At 39.0% G+C, this 23351-nt stretch overlaps 1 protein-coding gene across 2 annotated transcripts in view; it reads left to right on the top strand.

The window, feature by feature from the left end:
• Smpx (small muscle protein X-linked) overlaps positions 1-23351 on the top strand; it is a 56112-nt gene that overhangs the window by 14062 nt on the left and 18699 nt on the right. For both annotated transcript variants that reach the window (XM_046430591.2, XM_046430592.2), the window contains exons 3-4: positions 2925-3011; positions 9425-9572. In XM_046430591.2, coding sequence (XP_046286547.1) covers positions 2925-3011; positions 9425-9559 — 222 coding nt within the window. In that variant the 3' untranslated portion in view covers positions 9560-9572. The remainder of the gene's footprint in view (positions 1-2924; positions 3012-9424; positions 9573-23351) is intronic.

Here is a 23351-nt window from a genome sequence, read left to right as displayed (position 1 = left end):
TTGTACAAATTATCTAACTCAGTTTCTTTATCAGTAAAACAAAGATGATTATATCAACCTCAGAATACTTGTGAGAATGTAGGTGTTCAAACCTCCATCTCCTCAGACTTTGCATTAGATATCCTTAGAATTCCTTAATTGAGGGAAGGATTCCATGGTTAAGAGGTTTGAAAAACCCTGCTGTAGCCTAATATTCATATCACAAGTGGGGACAGAGCAGCTATCACTTTTTCAAGTACTGAGAATCTGTTAGCAACTCCTAGAACTGGGCTCTTTTCACTATTTTTTTTTTTAAAGAGAGAGAGAGAGAAAAGAGAGAGAGAATTTTTTTAATATTTATTTTTCAGTTTTCGGTGGACACAACATCTTTATTTTATGTGGTGCTGAGGATTGCACCCAGCGCCCTGTGCATGTCAAGTGAGTGTGTTACCGCTTGAGCCACATCCCCAGCCCCTCTTTTCACTATTGTAAACCACACATGACCCATGGAGAGGCTACTTGAATTTCTACAATTAATCCCCAAATGGGAAAAGCGGGTGGGCCCATAGCATGTGCTTTATCTATTACATTATTGTGGATGACTTTTGCATTTTTTTTTTTTACTGAAAGCCACAATGAACTATAGAACATACATACTTGAGTAAATAGGTTAGTTTAACTATTAAGTCTTTTAGAAACAATATGATAATCTGACCTGGCTATTAGGAAGATTCCCCCTGTATGTAGATTCTTAATAAATGGGTTGGGATGGGGTGATCTCACTAAACTTTTAATTGATTAACCTTCTCCCATATAACCCTTATTGACTATCTCCCTCTTTCATCCAGACTGTACTACTGGAAATAGTCTATTGACTCAATTATGTATCATCTTCTATGAGTCTTATTTATATTGTTTTGATCTTCTTACTTCAGGTCCCTATGATATGTCTTCCAATCTAAACACTGTCAGTTGTAAAATACCATTATTTTATTTTATTTTCTTGTTTTTGGTGGTGATGGAGATGGAATCCAGGGCCTCATGCATGTTAAGTGGGCCCTACCACTGAGCTACAACCCCAGCTAATACTATTATTTTATGTCTTGCCCAGAAATAAAGAAAATTTGCCAATTAAAATTATAAGATACAAATGGACGTAGTGTCCTATGTCTGTAATCCCAGTCTCTTGGGAGTTGAGGTTGGAGAACTGCTTGAGCTCAGGAATTTGAGGCCAGCCTGGTAATACAGTAAGACTGTGTCTCAAAAAAAAAAGTATAAGATATCACTAGCTGTAAGACACATTATGATTTCAAATATATTAAAAAAATACATCTTGGAGTTCACAAAGTATGGCTCCATATTTTCAACTATTTAAGACCTATCTTTCCCTCTATCTTATCTGTCTTATAGGACATATTAATCAAAAATACTTCCTGGCTTGCTGGCTCTAGTGATGGCACCACAATGATGTACCTCTGTTTTTTTTTTCCACTATAAATACTCTTGATTGATTTCTTTTCTGTAGAATCATCATTATTCTAGTAAGAAGGGAAGTTTTAAAGCCCCTAGATGGGAAAAGTTACTTCCTGTTGTCCGTGCTGAATGAACATGGACAGTGGATACCACTTGTCATGGGTGTCATTCCCCTGGTGACAGCTTATACCAGGTGCTTCCAAATGGACATTATTACATTTCACAATAATTTCATTTGGTCCAATCTGTGTTATAATAAAATGATGCCTTTGCTCAGGCATCATTGTCACTCAAAACAAGATGAAACTTCAACTTTTCAAACCCACATATCCCATTACTCATAAAGCAACACTTTTATCTATAGTGGAAAAAATGTGTTGTACTTTTTTTTAAAAAAAGTGTTTAATGAATGTTTTATGTGAGTGCTACTATTGGTTGAAGACATTTTAGGTCTCTATTATATGTCTTCACCCTTCTTTTTCTTTTTTTTTTTTTGGTACCAGGGATTGAACTCAGGGGCACTCAACCACTGACCACACCCCCAGCCCTTTTTTGTATTTTATTTAGAGATAGGGTCTCAATGAGTTGCTTAGTGCCTTGCTAAGTTGCTGAGGCTGGCTTTGAACTCTTGATCCTCCTGCCTCACCCTCCTGAGCTGCTGGGATTACAGGCACGTGCCACTATGCCTGGGTGTTTTCACCTTTTGATATCAGATAAAATATGGGCAAAATTCAAATTTATGTATTCTCTTCCCAAGTTCAAATTACTATGTCAACATGACATTACATAATTTAATTTTTGGAACATTTCATATTAAGTAGATGGTATTTTGTGTTCTCCACTGATGGAGATTAATATGTTGTCTTAATAAAGAATAAGAATCGGTGAGTTATAATACAAAGGGAACTTGTCTTTTCAACATTCTGCTTATTCCTTACTGACACAGAAGAGTGTGTTGGGAAGAGGATTGAAGGTCAATTCCAGAGGCCTAAGGCAATGCTGAAATATGGCAGGATGTTATGTAAAGAAGGGAACAGCAGCATAGGAGGTGTGAATGTCCCCCATTCCTTGGTAAATCTGAAGGGACCTGAAGGAAGGCAAGGGCATGGGGTGGCTTTTGCAGATGCTTTCCTTCTGTCCTACGGTTCTGTGTTTCTTCCTTATCCCTGACAGAGATAATATGCACCACAGGAGGGCAATAGCGAGAACAAACTGTCTTCAAATTCTTCCACCCAATAAGGAATTGTAAAATCGCTGCTCAGATATAAGGATGAATACCAGAAATCTGTAACAAATGGAAGTCAAATTTTCCTTTGCATATTTTGTGCTGTCATTACAGCAATTTTCCTGAGATAAAAAGCTTTGAAGATGTACTTTTCAGACACATTTTTTCTCACAATGATTGCTGTCTCAGAGTATCATTGCAATTTCATACATTTCTCGAGCTAAATCTACACCATTTTCTCTTTTAGGCAAATATCAATATTCCAATGGGAGCCTTTCGGCCAGGAGCTGGGCAACCCCCCAGAAGAAAAGAATGTACTCCTGAAACCGAGGAGGTGAGGAAAACTTAGCTAGTAGAGCTTAGCAAGGTCTGTCTCCTCCAAAATCCTCCCTGAAGGAGAGCAGAGGCCAGGTGGGGCAGCAGGACAAGGGAGGGGAAATAAATGTGCATCAGGGAATCAATATATAATATGCAGATTTATGTAGTTGTCTTGGTTATTCAGCTAGGAAACTCTGTCCCTCTCATTTCTTCAACCAAGTCCCTGGCACAGTTTCTTGAGGATACTGAGCTTCCTGTTGTTCATTGATTTTATGTGTGTCAGGGAGGACATAGCCTCTCAGTTGCTTTTAGTTTAGTGATAGTTACTAGTAATTTGTTAGCTAGGTTTCACTTGGAAACCTTTATCAATCTGAATAGGATGTATTTAAGACAGCTTCTGATGTGTGCTGAATACAAATTGGAGTTCTGGAAGTATGCACATTGAATCACTTGTGGATTTGAACAATCACCATGACCTCTGGATGTTTCCTTTGAAGACAACTTTGCAAAGGAGTCTATCAAAACTCCATTTCTACTTTTTTTTCTCCCTCTAATTTTTCTTCCCCAAATTCAAGTACCTGGTTTGCTAAAATGAAGGCTTACATTATGCAATAAGTAGCAAAGAGTTTTCAGAAGTTTTTGTTTTTTTATTCACATGTGACTTTTCTGCTGAAACCTGGAAGGAAGATCTGATTCTGAGGTAAAAATTAAGATTTTGAAGCATTTTATTAGCACAAGACAAGAAAAATGGAATTAAATAAAGCCAAAATGCACACAAAACTGTATTTTATCTTGTGATAAAAGTAAAAAGGCTTTTTTACTTTTTCAGTGACATTTTTGGTATTTCCCCCCAACAACATCTATCACCATATTATGGTTACTAACAAGATTTTATCCTGTATCTAATCTTTTCTCCTGTGACTATTTTTTAAACTTTATTTTTAAAATTTTTATTAGTTATTGATGGATTATTTATTTATTTGCTTATATGTGGTGCTGAGACTCGAATCCAGTGCCTCACACATGCTAGGCAAGCACTCTACGACTGAGTTACAACCCCAGCCCCTAAACTTTATTTTATTTTATTAATGTGGTACTAAGGATAGAATTCAGTGCCTCACATGTGCTAGGCAAGTGCTCTATCACTGAGCCTCGACCCCATCCCTCCTGTGACTATTCTTTTTTTAAAATATATTTTTAGTTGTACATGGACACAATATATTTATTTATTTATTTATTTATTTATTTTATGTGGTGCTGAAGATCAAAGCCAGTGCCTCACATGTGCAAGGCAAGTGCTCAACCACTGAGCTACAACCCCAGCCCTGTGACTATTCTTGATGTGGTCCTGGGTCAGTGGTTCCAGCCTCCCATCAATAGATAATTCTTGAGAGAAAGAAATGAACTATTTAAGTGATGTCATCAAGTTCTGGAATTTCAGCTACTAAGTTACCTTTGATGAATAAAATTGTTGAATATGCAAGTTTAAAAGACCTGACCCTACCTTGCTTTTCTTTTCTTTTTCTTTTTTTAAAAAATATTTGTGAATTGACCTTTATTTATCTATTTATATGTGGTGCTGAGACTTGAACCCAGTGCCTCATGCACACCAGGCAAGTGCACTACCGTTTAGCCATAACCCTAGCCCTCTACCCTGCTTTTCAATGGTTATATAACCCTAAGTTCTAGTTCTCTAACTTGCCTTCCAGTTAACTCATGAATTCTCCATCCAGGATCTGAGTCAAGTACTTGAGAGTGTGCCTCAAATTGTATGTCCTCCATTCTTCAGAGTGTTGCTGTGATAAAATAATCTGTGATATAATGGATATGGCATAGTCTAGTAGGTATCTGATAAATGATTATTCATCAGTTGATCTAATTGTCCAATTTTCATGAGAGACCCCTGGACTTACTGTTTTGCATGTTGTGAGAAAGAGCCATGGGAAGGTAAAATGGAAGGCAGTGGAATTTTTCCTATGCCTGTTGTCATTAGATTTTCTTCTCATGTTTCCTCTTAAGCTGTTTCTGTCACTATGGTGGCAATTAATCAGAAGGTAGCTTGACCTTCTTTCTCATTAAATTGACTGATGTAACAGTTGCTTTGGAGGCTCCGTCTTACTTCTTCTCTGTGGTACAGATGGTCCTTGATTCTTCTCTATACAACTGGTACTTTCTTCCACACAAGTGTATCACTGAGGGGGCTAGGGAAGCACTTTGCTCTCACTCTTGCTTTGCCCCCAATATGAGGTTTCCAGCACATTCTAAAATAATCAAGAATGGATACATTCTAGTTTATTAATATATACTTTATAACCAGCCACATATACAAGTAGCCAACTAATATTCTTTACATGATAGAGTAAGTAAGGTATCCACAGAGATCCAGAGACCCCAGGAGTATTTCTTCAATGGTGCCACACTTCTTCACAGGGCTCAGTGGGCAAGAGGAAAGTAGAGCTGGGGAGCTCCCTTATCACACAAGCAGGAATGAACTGTGAGGACTGGTGGGTTTTCCAGAGGAGTGGGCTCTCCTGCTTCAAGCTCTGGCCTGGATCACAGAATTAGTTTTTCACAGAAACAATATTTTAAGGGGAGTGGTTGGGCAGTTTGGCTTGGGTACAAGGTAGGTTAAGTAGGATTCTGTGTGGTAAGTCCCAGTTGCCATTTGTGGCATAGTTTGGGAAAATAGAATCTGAAGTCAAAATAATTTCCACATTCATATTTAATACTACTATCTAAGTTTGGAAACAGAATTGCTTACTTCCATAGATTTGGGACTCATTGCTTAGCCTTGCCTTAAGAGAATTTTGGTATAACATGGGGATCTTAACATAATATCTCTGTCACAGTCAGTAGGCTCTCCATGTAAACTCAGAAGAGTTTTTGATCCTGATACCCTCTCAGATGTGAAGAAGAAGATGCACCCCAGCAGAAATCCAATGAATCTTTGGCAGCCTCACAAGCCTGTGAACACTGGTTATCTCTGGTCCACCTGTGGCCTCTGGCAAGCCCTTTGCTTTGCTTCCCCAGGTAGAGTGCACCCTATGTGTGCTTGGCCTGTCAGTCATTGGCATTTGCCTGGCACAGGAACCTCATAGTCAAATCCTCATAGGCAGGCCTGGTCTTTTGCATGACAAGCAGCTGCTGGCTTAAAGTGATTGGAAAGGTATTGACAAGCCTCCACCAAGAGAGAGAATTTTTTTTAATATGTACTTTTCACTTTTCGGTGGACACAACATCTTTATTTTATTTTTATGTGGTGCTGAGGATCAAACCCAGCATCCCACGCATGCCAGGCAAGCGCATTACCGCTTCAGCCACATCCCCAGCCCCCACAAATCTCTCTTTTGATCAAAATGTCATCAAGCCACAAAATAGCATGTTGGGATTTTCTGTTAAATATTTCCCTTTCCATCAGGTCTCTTCAAAATGTGAACATATTATTTAATTCTGGTTCAGCTACTTCTTAGCTGTGTGATCTTAAGCAAGTTTCTCAGCTCTCCTGTGCTTAAGTCTTGTGAGTAAGGTAAGAGTAGTGCCAGATTTATAGGGCTGGTATGAGGGTTCAATGAGCAAGTATGTGTAACTTAGAACAGCTAGTAGTGTTTGCTGTTATTGTTAAGTCTTCAGTGCTTGGGCATGAGTGAACAGTAGACTGTCACCCCACATAGGAGAGCTCGGGGGAGAACTCAGTAAAGTATCTGGTAGCAAAGAGGAATATGAAAGCAAGTGAGCTGGAAAATGCTTCACTGTTTTGCTAACCTTTACAAATACTCTGTGACTTCCAAAACAAGCATTTTCCTTCCCAACAGTCACTCCTAAAACTGGGAATGTGTCTGTGGTCTATAAGGCTTCTCCCATCCTTTCTTCATCTGAACCAAAGAATGTCCTCCATGTCCCTTCTCAGTTCAAATATCTATTTATGAAAAAGAAACAAAAAGAATGTACTTAATTAGCCAAATGAGGCCATCTGGAACTCAGCTTGTTCATGCTTTAATTTACTGTAATCCTTATAACAACAAATTCGTGGAAGAAATAGAATTGTATTTCATTAAGTTTTTAAAAGATGAGAGAAGATTCAGTTTTAAAAAATGCACCACTATTAACCCCCTTCCTGAGTCAATATCATAATGTCAAATTATTAAATATAATTTTCCATTATATCTCACCTCTCCAAATCAAACACTAAAAGTCTTACCTTGATTAAAAAAAAAACAACAAAAACACAGTGCACTGAGGTTTTAATAACTTGAAAAGAAGATGCCCACTATGAAATATTACCATTATTCATCTGCATATATTCACATAAATCTTTGTACATTGACACATAAGTTCAGAGATAGATATAATGTGTTAAATGTGCCAATGGAGCACATTTTGATGTTACAAAGATATGACTTACTGGGGAACTTAACAGAAGGAATTGGAAACATTTTTCTCCTTCAGGCTTCTTTATTAAGATCTACCCACCTAACAACCATGGGAACATTTATAAGTGAGGAAACATTTTTCATTTCACTGCTACACATATTAAAAAAAAAGCAATACTTTATATTCTTGTTAAAAAGTCCCTCCTGGAAGCCCAACAAAGAACATTTTGGAATACCTAGTCATCTAAGTAGATGTTTTACAGCTTTAATTACTGCTTCTATATCTACATTTATAAATGATGAATGTGTGTGTGTGTAAGGAAAAGCAGCCAATCCTATGGCTCTGTACGTTGACCTGCAGAAACGGTATCTTCCAGATATTTACAGCAGGTATAGTCTACATTGACTTACTTTATCATTTCATGTGGGTGACATGTTAGCCATTTCATCAGTACTATACCAGATTCAGAGAAAATGACTATAGGAAAAGCCATTAGTCCTTAGTAGAAGAACATCACCTCAATATTTTATGTGTCTACTCATTCCCTCTAATAAGCAATTTAAAAATGTGTCTATAAAAGAAATGTCTTCCAAGTAATTTGTCAGGGTTTGGAGAAGCTTGAAAATGTTCTTCAAGTTCTAACCAATCTGAGAACTAGGCATAGGAGCTGGCAGGGACTAACACATGGCATCAGCATCATCCCAATGACAGGGCTGCCAAGTTAGGCTGGAGGGCCTAGGACTTCACAGAAGGCCGACATTCAGTTTCTTATTCTTTTCCCCTTGGAATTGTATTAATTCACCCAGGTATTGGCCCCCAAAGTGGAATTCTGCCAGTCTCACATTTGAGACCATGTTAGTTTGTGTCCTCCAAGAAGCAGGCTCAAGGATGGGATTAGATGTGCAAAATATTTATTGAGGAAACTACTTGTAAGGAAAAGTGGGAGGGAGTGGCGGGAGGCTGTCAGAGCACCAGTCAGACCACACTGCAGGGGAAGGTGAGAAGGATGGAGGGGGGTGGATCTGCGGAAGCAATTCAGACTTCCAGGCTGCTCTAAGGTCAATTCTCCAGCCAGAGCTGCTCTGTTGAAGTGTCATGTGTCTCTCAGGAATAGACCTGCCTTAGGATTCCTGTCACACTCAGTCATTGGTTACAAGCAGCCGTGGGAAGCGTGACCTCAGCTGGTGATGGATGGATTTCAGGGCGAAGCAGCTGGGACTGTCATTCGAGTACCCTCCCTGCAGTAAACTGATAGGAGGCATGTTCTCAAGGCTGCCAAGGTGATCAAATGTTCTCTTAAATAGCTTCTTCCCAGGCCCTTGGAGACTGTGTTCCCCCACCTGTAGCAAATAGAAAGAATGTACTAAGAAGCAACTTTCTTCTGTAGTAATGAGTTGGAGCCATACACAGCAGCTGATCTTATTATCTTATAGTCACTGTTGTATGTGTGTTGGGTATATGTACATAGAGGTGTGGATTTGTCACTATGGTACATTCTCAAGATTAACGAATTAATCAGCAATCATCAAGTATGCTTGTGCGTATCTGTAACTGGGCATTGGAAGAGCCATAAAAAGGACAGGATGTAGATATTGCCCTAAAGCTGCAACAAAAACATAACAACAGATCATGATAGGAAATTTAAAATACTTTCAAAGCAGGAGGAGAAGGCTGGGTCTCCTCTATTGGCCCCTCACACCCTATCCTTATTCAAAGTGGTTTCCCTTATGTCCTTTTGTTTATACTTTTCAAAGATGTCGTGGGACCAAAGACTGGCAGCCACAGCACCTCAAATAAAACCTTGAAAATTCCTGAACTACGTCATCATTAGAGCCAGCCATACACTAAAGTTACTTATTTTGTTCTTCCAGATTTATTTTACTAAACTCTAGATCTTATTGGAACTGAGGCTGTCTTAACAATGCAAGAGAAAGTAACTCTGCTAGAATCACAATCTGACATTCTTGCTTTATTTTTTTTTCCTGGTTTATGTCCATGAGCCAGAGAAGGATCAAATATCTTTTCTAGGGAGTTGAATATCTTCTCATTTTCCTTCAGGGAGCTCCTCCCACCTCAGATGAGGAGAAGAAGCCAATTCTGGGAGCTAAGAAACTTCCAGGACCTGCGGTCAACCTATCGGAGATCCAGAATATTAAAAGTGAACTGAAATATGTCCCCAAAGCTGAACAGTAGTTGGCAGAAAAAGGTGAGTTAAAAACTAGTTTGTCTCAAAACCACCACTATAAAATGGCACAGAAGAAGCCTGGAATTTTATTAAGTACCAGGAGCCTTCAATTTAGACTAGTATGTCTATGGTGCATTTTTCTGGTAAAGCCAAGCTTTGGGGCTCATCTTATTCTACAATTAGTCAGAAATTGAGGATGTTTGTCTGCCAGCTCCTTTCTGGTCACCCTTCTGGGTTGGGGAAGGGTGAGGAGAGGAAAAATGCTTGGGGAATAGATTTAAGGAGCTTTTGGTCTTGGGATCCAGGGAGCCCTCTTTCATCCACATGCTGCAGTTTCCCCACTCACATACCACAAAGAGCAGTGGGCTATTCCTTTAGCTAGAAGATCCAAGGAGCAAGGAGATGAACAACTCTGGAAGTGTGAAGGGGCACAGAATAGGAGTTTAGGGCTCGACGAGAATTAACCCAGGTATGTGGAAGGCAGATAGTACCTTGTAGTAACTCCTGTGGATGGAGCAAGTGTAGGTTTAAAACTATACATGCTACCCCCAATAAGGCAATTCAATTTATCTGTTCAACAATGACCCCCTGGTAGGGGCGCAGCCCACCCTCTATCTGTAAAGCAGGCTCCTGTCAACTGGTATAGAAATTCTTGCCACCAGGAGGATTGTAGAATTGACCCAAATCATTGCTCTTTTTCCAAAAGACTTGAGGAGAGCAAATGTACCTTTATCTAACATTACTAAACCCAACCATGCACAATCTATTCCATTTCTTAAGCAGACATCTACAGGAGAGGAATCTATACTGGGAACTTAAAACAGGCTTTTATCTCACTGAATGGTCATTCATTCATTTGTCCACGTGCCCAATTATTCAATCAATATTTATCATCTACAATGTGCTGAACACTAGAAGCACTTATTAATCACTTACCATGTGCCAGATACTTTGTGAAAAGCACTATATCTATTGTTTCTGATAAGCCTCATGATAACCAACTATTGTCCTAATTCTTGAGATGAGTCTTAGAGAAGCTGATGTTCTCCATCTATCATACATCCTAAAAAGGGTTTCTGACCTCAAAGTTCATGCTATCACCTACTTGTTATACTGCTTCAACCCCTTCTTCCCATCACACCTTTCAGATGGATTACACACTCCCTGTTGGTGTTGGGGTGAAATTTTCTGACCTTCTAGAAGGCAGAGGCAAGCAGTAGGGCAGATGAGGCCCTGATATATCTTTTCCTCTAGACAGAATGAAGAACTGAATGTTCTGTGAGACAATCCAATAGGTTGTGGCCATGTTATTTGTGTCATACGTGCATGGATTTACTAGGATATTTGCTACTTCTGCAAAAAAGATATCTTTGTAGTCTAGAGAAAAAGAATAGCCATTTTGAGTCAAACTAAAAAAAAAAAACAGTATTTAAGGTTTGTAGTTCAGTTATGTAAAAAAAAAAAAAGAGTAAGAATAAAAAACAGAGGAATCCATGCCCATAGAAATGAATCCCAGGAACCTCGATGGGGACAAAATGACATGAACGGGAACTGACCTGACATGTAGCTACATGCACTTGATATTATTTATGACAGAATGGAGCAAACTGATGATAAGCATACTCAGTCCTGCTTGTGTTGTGAAACTGAGATGAAATCTTCCAATCCATTTGGAATGAAGCTACAGAACTTCCTTGTGAGAAAGCCTAGAGATGGGAAATTAACTTTTTGTAATATTATCATCAGCCGAACAAGGTTGTCTAGTTAGACACATGAATTTTTAATGCAAACTTTAAAGGATTTGCTTTTGTGAAATCCATGTTGACCTAAATTTAACCCTAGTTCCCGTTTCAAAAGAATTTGGCTTTGAAGATTCAAGGAAGGGCTGTTAAAAATGAGCTCAGAGAGGACCTTGCATTGGTACATAGCAGCAGTTGATTCAGTAGCCTTGGATGTTTGGTTACAGTAAACAGAGAACAAAATCAACTCAATAAAATATTGAAAAGGTAGCAGAGTACCCAGTACACATTTTTGTCACTTCATTTTCTCAGAGAAGACTTTAATGTTTCTTCTCCCTTGTGTTAGCTTTTTGTCACTGTGAAAAAGTACCTGGGAAAATGAACTTAAAGGGAGGAAAGATTTATTTATTAAAACTCCTGGTTTTAGAGGTTTAATCTATGGTTGTTTGGCCCCATTGCTTTGGGTGTGTGGTGAGGCAAACATTCATGATGGAAGGGCATGGTGGAACAAAACTGCTTATCTCTGGCAGCCAGAAAGCAAAAAGAAAACAAGACAAAGGGGCTGAGAAAGGGAGGTGCAAAATATCCCTTTCAAAGGCACCTCCTACTCCCATAACCTACTTCCTCCAACTAGTCCCCATCTTCGAAAATTTCCACCACCTCTCAGTAGTGCCACTAACTGGGAAGCAAGTCTTCAACACATGAGCCATTGAGGGACATTTCAGATCCAAACTGTAACATCCCCATGAACAATTCTAATGTGAAACCTCTCTGAGAAACCTATTTATACTTAATCTCACAGGAATGTGAACATCTAAGTTGTCAGATTAATTGATCTGAATTCCAAATGAGTACAGACATTGTTTTAAGCTAAGAAATGATCTTTATTTCTTGTAGAAGCTTCTAACTCATCTGTTCTGCAAACCTGTGATTTCAGTGGTTATAGGTCTATGGTCACAGAGGGAGAACAGTTCGTAACATTCATTGATTTAATGAACTCATGAGCAAGAGCTACGCTGGAATAGACATTACTTAACTCCTCACTGGTTAGATTGATTTCCTCCTTCTTGGGCCACCATTTTGTTGTCACTCACCCTCACTCTGTATTGTCCAATTATTTGATCAAACAGATCATCGGTTTGAAGACAGAGTAAGTCTAATGTGTTCATACTGACAAACACCAAAAACCATGAGACTCAAGAATCAAAGTCCACATTATAATTAATACAATCTTTAGACATATAAGGCAGAGCAGCATATCCTTCCAGTCAAGATCAGTGTCTCCTTTTAAGCAGGATTTTAGATGTGTTCCCTGCTTTATTTTATGGCCAGATTGTTCATGGAAATTGACTAAAAACATTACAGTACAAGAACCAGAAAGGCCAATAAAGGCCCATTAGGGATGGGGAATCATAGCTTGTGAAAAAGGACTTAGGACCTGGACCCAGTCAGGAATCAGACCAGGTAAGAAAGAGACAGCATTGGGGCTGGGGATGTGGCTCAAGCGGTAGCGTGCTCGCCTGGCATACGTGTGGCCCGGGTTCGATCCTCAGTACCACATACAAACAAAGATGTTGTGTCCGCCGAAAACTAAAAAAAAAATAAAAAAGAATGAGACAGCATATAGCAAGGGACATATGAGTGTCCCAAATGGGGCCCCAAACCAGGCTGGAAGTGGCATAGGGCAGGGAAGGCAGGGTGTTCAACCATAGATTCTTGCAATTCTACTGGCTGTGATTTCAGGTGGTCAGATGGTGATTCACAAGAGTCCAAGAGCTGGGTGTGGTGGCTGGCACACACCTGGCATCCCAGTTACATGGGAGGCAGAGGAAGTAGGATCACAATTTTGAGGCCAGCCTCAGCAACTCAGTGAGACCCTGTCTCAAAAAAATTATTTTAAAAGGGCTAAGGATATAGCTCAATGATAGAGTACTCTAGGTTCATTTCCTGGTACTGCAAGCAAGCAAGCAAGCAAGCAAACGAAAGTAAGTTCAAGAGCCAGATGCAGAGGCAGGACCAGCAGCAAAGTCTGAAAAACAAGTACACTCCTGCTTATTTGCTGCATTAGCAAAAATCCCATAAGTCCTGTTAGCTCATTTGCTCATAGCTACAGCAGATGCCACAACAGGCTTCATCGACACAGGTCTGGGGAACCAGCTCAGGGCTGGTGTCCAAACAGACTCTGTCCATTTCTGCTGCCTCACAACCCTGAGATTAGACCACAGGTGCTTTGTAAATAACCCTTGTAATGCTTCTATACCTTGGGCACTTTCTTCATTTCGTACTAAGATGTATAGATACAAAACTTGGTCCCTGATCTCAGGATACCTAAGTCTTGATGGAAAGTCAAACTACTTCCCAAGAGAGAGAATTCAAGAATTAGACAGCGGTTCTGTGTTTGAAGATATCTCACAGCTGTTTCTGATCCACTAACAAGTTACGCAGTAAAGACTTATGAGAGGAGGAATTTGTGATGATTTGGAGTCAGGGACAATTTCAAGGTAGAAGGAAGAGAATGGTTTAAAATAGGCTCAGAGATAGCCTCTGGACATATGGAAATTTCAGGCCACCATTAATAAGGTAGCTTGGTGAGACTCAACAGTTTATCTGGGGCAATACTTGTTAAAATTTTGGGGCAGACAAAAATAAGACTTTATAATTTTTTGTGGGGGAGGTGATACCACAGAACGAACTCATGGGCACTCAACCATTAAGCCATATCCCCAGCCCTATTTTGTATTTTTATTTAGAGGCAGTCTCACTGAGTTGCTTAGTGCCTCATTTTTGCTGAGGCTAGCTTTGAACTCATGATCCTCTTGTCTCAGAGCATCCTGAGCTGCTGAGATTACAGGAGTATGCCACTGCACCTGGCCAATACCCTACAATTTGCCTCTACTGTCTCTCCTCTTTTTCCAGTGGTAAAAGCGCTCAGTGATAACAAAGAATTGGAAAGGAACAATATAAATATTAAAGTGGTAATAATGCAGCAATTACAAGAAAAAGAAATGATTAACAAAGGTAAATCCTAAGAATAGTTCTCCAATAATGCTAGTTAACACCAAGATAGCAGCAATCAGAAGCTCTGCGACTGGTGAAGCTCTTGAGAGAAATTGTCATTCTGAAGTTACAGGGCATCTCTTCAGTGTTGGGCATGGTGGCATGACCACATGTTGTGTGGGAGGCAGACTTCATACATAATTAAACTAGTATACATAAATACTAAACCAAGGTCTCAGAGAAATGCAAAACAATTTTGTGGTCTGGCGTTTTAAAATTGGCATAATTGTACAATTTAAGGTACAGTGTGGTAATTTAGATATGTGTATACAATGTGTAATGATCAAATCAGGGTATTTAGCAATTTCTTCTCCTTAAACATTTATCATTTCTTTGTTTTGGAAAGCTTCAAACTCCTAGTTCTTTATAGGGTATAAGAAATTGTTGTGAATGTAGTCACTCCACTGTGCAGTAGAACATCAGAACCCATTATTCCCATATAACTGCACTTTGACACCTGTTATCCAACCTTTCTCCATCCTCCTTTCCCTTTCCTAGTCTCTAGTGACCACTATTCTACTCTGTACTTCTATGAAGTCAACGTTTTTAGATTCCACATGTGAGTGAGAACATGTGGTATTTTTTTTCTGCTCCTAGATTATTTTGCTAAGAATAAAGTCCTCCATTACAATTCCTTTTGCCACAAATGATGTGATTTCATTGTTTTTATGGCTAATATTCCATTGCATATGCATCACATATTCATGATCCATTCATCCATCAACACATACTTCAGGTGATTCCCCAAATTCAAGCTTTTAATGACTCTTATTAATTCACTTAGTTTTTGGTCATGTATAAAAATGAAAACCTATGGAATTGATCCCAATTTGTCATTAAGAACTGAGGGAAGCACCTGAATCTTTGCAGTATTTTGAGATCAACCCATAAGTCTTAGATCATACTTCAAGAAACATGGCTGTACAGTAGCACACACAAGTAAGTTGAAATGATCTGCCACTCCCTTGGACCCATACATAGTCCCATAATCTCAACCTAATCTGTATCCTATATTCTATATCAGCTAACCCGCTTTGATTCTGAATTTTGTAGGTTGGAAAAGAATCATATTCCCTGTTGGGGTTGGAGTGCCCTTATTTTAGGGTTCTTTGGCTGCTATTACAAAATGCTATAGATTGGGTGGCTGAACAACATTTGTTTGTCATAGTTCTTGAGGTTGAAAATCCCAGACAAGGTGCCAGCATGGTCACATTCTGGCAAACGCCTTTTTCCTGGTTTGTAAACAGCTAACTTCTCTCTGTGTCCTCACATGGTAGAAGAAGGATGCTCTGAGATCTCTTTCTCTTCTTACAAGAGAACTAATCTCTTCATGGGGGCCTCATCCTCTTGACCTAAATCTAATTACATCCTCAAAGCCTTACTCCTTCTAATACTCTACATTGGGGATTAGGGCTTCGACAAAGTAGTCTGCAGGAACACAAACATTCAGTCTGTAACAGCCCCCTTCTTCCAGCACTTCTCTAGCATCTTCTATTTATGCTGTAATACTTATCAAATTGTAACATATTGGTTTTCTGATTTTTATCTTCTTGATGCCATGGTATGGCACACAGGGCATGTCTGTAGGATGATAGTAGCACCTTGACTACAGCAAGTCTGGTGTCTCTTAGAAATGGGGAGCTTCCAAGTCCTTGTATTTTAGGGAGATTACTTCTTAAAAGCTAGACTAGCTTCTCTGGCAAGTGCTGACAGTAACATTTTTTACCATAACCAGTAATAGGCTCAGAAATATGATTTCAATTCAGTGATTCCTTTGAGAAACTGAAAAATTAGGGAAAATGTCAAATTTGGTTCATATTCTCCAAAGAGGAAAACCAGAAGAAAATTTAATTTTCAAGAACTCTTTAACTTTATTTTTCAAAGAACATTTATGTCCAGATAAGACATATTTACCAACCAGTCATCCAGAGAGATGTCATCTCTGATAGAGGAGAACATAAGGTGCTTATTACTCTTAAATGTTAAGCATTATGCATCACTGTCATTCTTACTGACTCAAGGGCCAATTTTGAGTGTTGGCAGGAAGGCAAAATGATATATCCAGATACTCGATAAGAAGTGCATTTAGCACCTAACAACAGACCCCCCCAATATAGAAATTAAAAAATTGACAGAATAAACAGAGAAATTGACAATCTAATGATAATTGAGGACTTCTATATCCCATTTTCCTTAATGGCTAGAACTAGACAGAAGATCAAAAAGGAAACAGAGATTTGAGCAATACTACAAAGCAACCAGACCTAACAGACACACATATAACACTCTATCCAACAAGAACAGAGTACTACTCATCCTTTTCAAGTACACAAGGAACACTGTCCAGGACAGACTATATGTTGCACCCCCCAAAAAAGTCTCAATAAATCTACAAGGATTAAAATTATGCAAGTCTGCCCTCTGACCATAAAGGAATGAAATTAGAAATTGATAACAGAGGGAAGTTTGGGAATGTAGAACTTAAATAACATACTCCTGAATAACTAATGTGTCAATGAAAAAAATCACAATGGAAATTAAAAAATACTTTGAGACTAATAAAAATAAGAATATAACATACTGAAACTTATGGGATGCAATGAAAGCAAGTGCTTAGTTGTAAATGCTTATATTAAAAAAAAAAGAAGGATCTCAAATCCGTAACCAACCAACCAAATCAATATTAGCAGCTACATATTTGGGAAACATGTCTTTTATCATCTTACAGTAAACTTATGGTTAAATTTATTTGTGAATAGAAATATCATTCCTTTCAAATGGTAAGCATAATAACTTAAAAAAATCTATCTATATAAACACTAGAACAACATAACAGAACTGGAAAATAAAAACATAATTGTCCAGATCACCAATTTAGCATAACATTCACTTTGATCTCTCCCCTTCTAGTCTTTTCCTCTGCTTTTACATATGGAATGAAATATAATCAAGTTGCTAACAATATGGTGATTCGGGGTCATAAAGACTTGATCTCATTTCCTTCTACTTTTGCAATGTTGAGCTTGATGTATCTATTTTATTTCACAAACAAAACAGAAAATGGCACATCCCTCATAGGGTAGTTGCAAAAGATTAGAGAGATGTTTTTGCAAAATTATATCTAAGCACAACACCTGGGATGGGTAATTACTCAGTAAATGGGAACTGATTCTCTTTATACTTTTTTTTCTGAGAAAGCATCATTCATAGCACTTGTACAGATTTGTATCTTGCTTTTTCCACTATACATTTTCTCACAAGACTATTTTTATGCTGCTTTTTAGCCTTCACTATTAAGATTTATTTCTCATAGTCATTGTCACGATTTCATAACCTTTTCCCTCTGCAGAAGACTTAAGATTGATTTATTGATTTACATAGAACTCAACTCAAACAAAACAAAACAAAAAGCTTCTCCAAATGTCTTTTCTGTGGTTTGCTGGAAATGTTTTGTCCTCAATTTTGACATCTTCCTAGCTTTGACCCAATTATACAAGGTCTCTTCACTTTCTCTGAAGGAAATGGTTTGAGGCTGAGATTTTTCACTCTTTAGTGAAGCCACATTTCTTTTGATTTGTGATGCTCTTTTTTTTTTTTCCTGCTCTTCACTAGGTTAGGAGAAAGTGAGTTCTGCAGTGGTTTTGAACTGCATCAAGATTTCATTCGTTTGTTTTCTTGCTTGGCAAAGCTCTTGTTCTAGGCTCTGATTTCAGCCTGGCTGGGTGTAAAGGACTCAATGAGGGTGAGTTTGAGGAGCCTTTGAATTGATTGTGGCCATTGATTGAAGAGCCTCTCCATGGCAAACACACTGAAATCACCTGGATGGCTTCTACTAAACAGAGCCCTGGAGGGGCTGCTGTGTGAATTTTCAGCAGGGAGCTGGAACTGATGAGACAACTTTTACAGAGTAGACTTGAGACCAGAGAAACACATTTGTTCCAGCAAGCATGGTAGAAGGCACAGGTGATTCAGGACCCAAATCTTCAGATCCTTGTATACTGGCATGTAAATTTCCATGGGTAAAAGTACAATCATGACCAGCATGTCCCCTCCTCTCAATTCTAATGGACCATGTTTTTCTACTCAGTGGTTCTCAACCCAGGGTGTGGGAATATATGTAGATTTTGTCCCTCGTGGGCATTGGCAATGTCTGGAGACAGTTTAGTTTGTCACACCTTGGGTGAGGGGTGGACTGCTACTGTTATATAGTAGGAGAGAGTTCAGGGATGTTTAATATCCCACAGTGCCCAGGACAGCCCCCTAAATAAAGAATGATCTAATTCCAAATGTCAGTAGTGCTGAGTAATCCTGCTTTATCTGCTTGAGAGCTGAATGTCAGTGCAACTTGCTGCAAACTTTCTTTTCCAAGCAATCAATTCAGTGCATTTTACAGAAATTAAGACATTAACAAAAAGAGTAGTTAACTGCCCAACATCTAAACTCTCTCCACAGTAGAGACATAGAAATAAGGTAATCTTAAATACAATTATTTTTATCAATTGGTAAAGTAAGCATATTTATGCTATATGGTGTACATGGAATATCCAAACTACTTTTTGTAGGATATTTTTTTTCATCTCAAATGTATCAGAGAGCAGTAGGTTATCTCAGCAGCTCACCAACTATTTTAAAATGTTTATGTTAAGCATTAGTAATCATCACTATCATTTTTATTGTAATCATGAGCATTACCATTTATTATATGTTTGTGATATGTCCTATACCACATTGTGTGCTTCACATTATTTTATTTGCTCCTCATGTTAACTGCATGGGGTATATCATATAATGTCCAGTTTCTTTTATGGGGAAAGGAGGCTAAGAGAGCTTATGTAACTTGACCCAGGTCACCCAGCTTGTAAGTAACAGAGGTGAGGGTCACACCACCATCTATTATACTCCATGCTAGCCCTTTAAATCACTATTTCCCACTGCATTCTTTTAAAATATCCTTTTGAGTTACAGTCTTTGCAAATATTTCACTGTGTTGGGTCAGAGTGAAGCAAGCAAAGGCTAAAGACACTGAAGAAACTGTCATCTCCTCAAAGAGGAATACTGAATCACAACTCTCACATACTGGCTTATTTGATCATCTGCTTGTTCATTCATTCATTCATTCAACCAGTCAGTCAGCATTTATTAAGCATAAATATCCACCAGGTGCTGAGTATATCAGACATTGGGGATTCAAATGTGAGTTAGAGCATCTACCCTGGTTCACAGTTAAATGGGAAAAACATCACAAAGAAGCACAAATAATTTTCTCTTTTTAAAAATCTTGAAAAAAACCCAAAGGCTTAATACCCATTTGTATCAGAGAAAGCAGGAAAAAAAGAGAGAGACTATGAGAAAGGTAAAGAGAGAGAAAGAAATGAGGGAGGGGGAAGAAGAGAGGAGACTATGGTCATGTTGAGGCTGGTGTGGGTTGTGCCCAGTGCCAACACCACCACAGCAGAGACTGCCAAGCCTCTGCAGAGCCTGCCTTGGCTCCCAGGATGAGCAAGGGCTTGTCAGGTGCGTCTTTGTCGTTTATGGTGCAGCCGTCTCTGAGCCATGAAGCCTTTTCTCTTATTCCCTCTCATGCTGTGTGCAACCCACGCAGAAAACTGGGGAAATGAATTCCAGGCTGTCTAATCAGGCTTGGCTGCATCGTGACAACGCTGCTCGTTTTAACTCCCTGCACATGCTGTGGCATTTGAGAAAAAAGAATCACGAGGAGCAAATCAAGACTTGCAAATTTAACTTGTACTCCCTTGCCACCACTCCCTGCTGGTGAACTCATCGCTCCACACCCTCTGGTTTAGAGCTTTATGCAGATGGCGAGGTGGTAACTGGTTTAGTCCCAGGCAGGGTTGGTCAATTGGCTTCTCACTGAGGGAAATTTCTATTAAGCAGTCGACAGATTGAAGTCTCTTTCGTCCAGGCAGGTGGCGCAAAGGCTGTTCAGAACAATTCATCTGGACTGCTGGAAAAACAGTGGAAAGCAAGCGTTCCCTATTGCCAGAAAGTCATTGGATAACTTCTGTAGGAAGGACAATGGCACTTCTTCCACCCCAGAAGACCTGCCCTGACACGGTTCAATTGAATCCTTAACAAGTAATACACGTTTGGCTGCCTAGCTCTTGCCTGACCCCCAATTTTTAATACAAATGATAGGAATCATGAATCATGGCTGCCATTTAATTTCACAGACAATTAGTTCCTAAAAACTTACCACACAGGTTTATTAAATCCTGAGTGTTCAAACATCCATTTATTCAGACTCGATTTTCATTTACTAGTAATTTTGTATGTGGTCTAGTTGGAATTTACCTTGGCTGAATTAACATTTTTTTTCACAATGCACATTAACTCTATGAACTGTATATAAATCGGAGGGATTAAAGTACTGGAATAAATATACTCATTTTTAAGTGAGTATGTGTGCACCTACCGTGTCAGTCATGGTGACATTAAAAATATGTGAGAGCCGGGTGCAGTGTGAATACTTGTAATTTCAGTTACTCAGGAGGCAGAGGCAGGAGGATCACAAGTTCAATGCCAGCCTCAGCAATTTATTGAGATCCTGTCTCAAAATAGAAAATAAAAAGGGATGGGGATATATCTCAGTGGTAAAGTACCTTTGGATTCAATCTCCAATATTTCAAGATGAAAAAAAAAAGGTGATAAACGACAATGCCCCTCAAGGAATTCACATACTAACTGGGTGAGGAATGAGAGGGGATATTAACGCATTGTGGATAAAGCAGGGATGAAATGATAAGGTACAGCCTTTGAATATAGGCAACAAAGAATGATTCCAGATAGGATGTTGGAAAATAGGTATTCTACTGAAAGAAATGCTGAGGAGAGGAAATTCACGCATAAGTTCAGGTCTTGGCTTTGTTATTCCCTTGGTCTCTGATTTTTTACATAATGATTGTGCCTCAGTTTCTTCACCTGTCTCATGGGGTTTAGATTCTTCTCCCCCCCAATGGACAATTAGGAATGTTTGAAGACATTTGTAGTTGTCATACTTCATGGCGGGTTGAAAAACGTTGAATTACATAGGCTGTAGAAAGTTCTCAGCATAATAATGGCTATTACTATTATTAACTATTGAATGTTACAATTAGAAAGAATTTAAAATCCCTCATCTATTAGCAATAGAAACTGAGTCAAGATTAGTACCAGTCTAGAATCTCAGTCTCTTGGGCTAGGGCTGGGGCTCAGTGGCAGAACACTTGCCTAGCATGTGTGAGGCACTGGGTTCAATCCTCAGCACCACATAAAAATAAACAAAATAAATGTATTGTGTCTATCTACAACTAAAAAAAAAATCCCAGTCTCCTATTTCCCAGTTTTATGTCCTAACTTTCTAGGGAAGGCATACAGTTTTCATTTTGAATATTGTCTCTGTTTCATTGGATACTGACAATTGAAAAGGGTTTGGAACCTGAGTTCTGCAGGACGGAGTAGGGTGGTCACAGTGGAGTCGACAGACTGTTTGAGGTGGTTTGGATAGGCTTCCTGCCACAGCTTTGCCCACCTGACAGCAGGCACTAGACACTGGATATACTAAAGAGTGAGACACACCTGAAATCCACTTTCAGCTGTTACATATAATTCTGTGACCTTGGTCTACTTCCTGATCACTCTGAGCTAAATATATAAATAGGAATAATAATGCCAATTCATGAGAAGGGACCATAAAGACAGAGAAGTGACTCAGCTGTGTCAGCTGGTATGAGCCGAGCCAGCATCCAGAAAGTGTTCATCCCCTTTGGTGTCCCCGCAATGTGCCCATGCCTTCTGCACTCTGCCCCTTTCTTTCAAGGCTGAGAACTGGTTGGTTTATAAATGAAATACTGTGTAAAGATTAGCTCTGCATATTTCCGCAGGGGATGGGAAGAAAGTGCACTGAAAATTAAAATCCATTAATTACTGGTGACTAATATGAGCTCATTGAAATACTTGCAAGCATCCAGGAAGACCTGTTTCTCAGTCACCACCTACATTGAGCCACTGCAGTTTGCACCAGTTAGTGAGGTGATTTCTGACCTGCAGGTGTCCTCTTTCTCCTAGAGGAGGCATTGCAGTTCCAGTTTTCAAAACCTGCAGCAGCTCTTGTTTCCAAAGTCCTTGTTTTGAGACAGCAGAATTATAAGCATTTCACTTGAGCATTTTCATTTTGTTTTGGAGACTTCAAGGGATTTTTTCTCCTCTTTCCCCAATTTTTATCCATCAAATGCATCTGATTTGTGATTTCTGATTTTTCTCTAAAGAGAATCAGTGTAAGAAATACTTGGAGGATGAAGCTGCCATTCTCCTCCTCTCAGGGAAAAGTCAAACAGTGAATCTCATACACCATTTTCCCGAACATTTCAGTTGGGTTTGATGGCCAAAAAGAGGCAGCTTATCTTTATAGTAATCTTTCATGTGGTCCAGAAATAAAATGAGAGCCGTGTTTGTCAAGACACCCAGAAGTGCCCTGGGTGTCTTCTCTATGACATCCTGTCCTGTCTTATGCTATATCCACATCCGATTTTCAACTATTACCCTTCAGGAGTGTTGTCTCCCTCTTTCTGACATTGCTTAATTTAATAATTAAGTGATGTCTATTTTGAAATAAGAGTAAACAGGTAGGCAGTTACTAATAAATACAGGTGCCAGAAAACATGAGAGTCTGGAGACTTTGTGAAATGGCTGCTTAAAGGGGCATCAGGAGGCAGGCAATGAGGAAACGGATGCTTACTTAGAGTTTTATGAAATAAATAAAATCACACCTTTTACATAGGGACTATGGTAGCAATAACATGAACAAGTCCTTGAAATTGATATTAAAAATTCCAAAGTGCTTCCATGTTTATTCTCTTTTTGAGCCCACCAGCAGTTCTGTGAGATCAGGAGGGCAGAAATTGAATTTATAGTACATTCTTACATGACTTCCAGCTTCACAATAGTATATGATTGTGTCATATACTATTATCTCCCTCCAGAGAAAGCTAATTTTAAGCTTAATTGT

The sequence above is a fragment of the Marmota monax genome, unplaced genomic scaffold (assembly GCF_021218885.2).
Source record: "Marmota monax isolate L192 unplaced genomic scaffold, Marmota_monax_Labrador192_F-V1.1 WCK01_AAM20220418_F8-fsc00307, whole genome shotgun sequence".
NCBI classification, from domain to species: domain Eukaryota; kingdom Metazoa; phylum Chordata; class Mammalia; order Rodentia; family Sciuridae; genus Marmota; species Marmota monax.
Note: the sequence above shows the minus strand (reverse complement) of the source record. Positions and strands in the feature narration are given on the sequence as shown.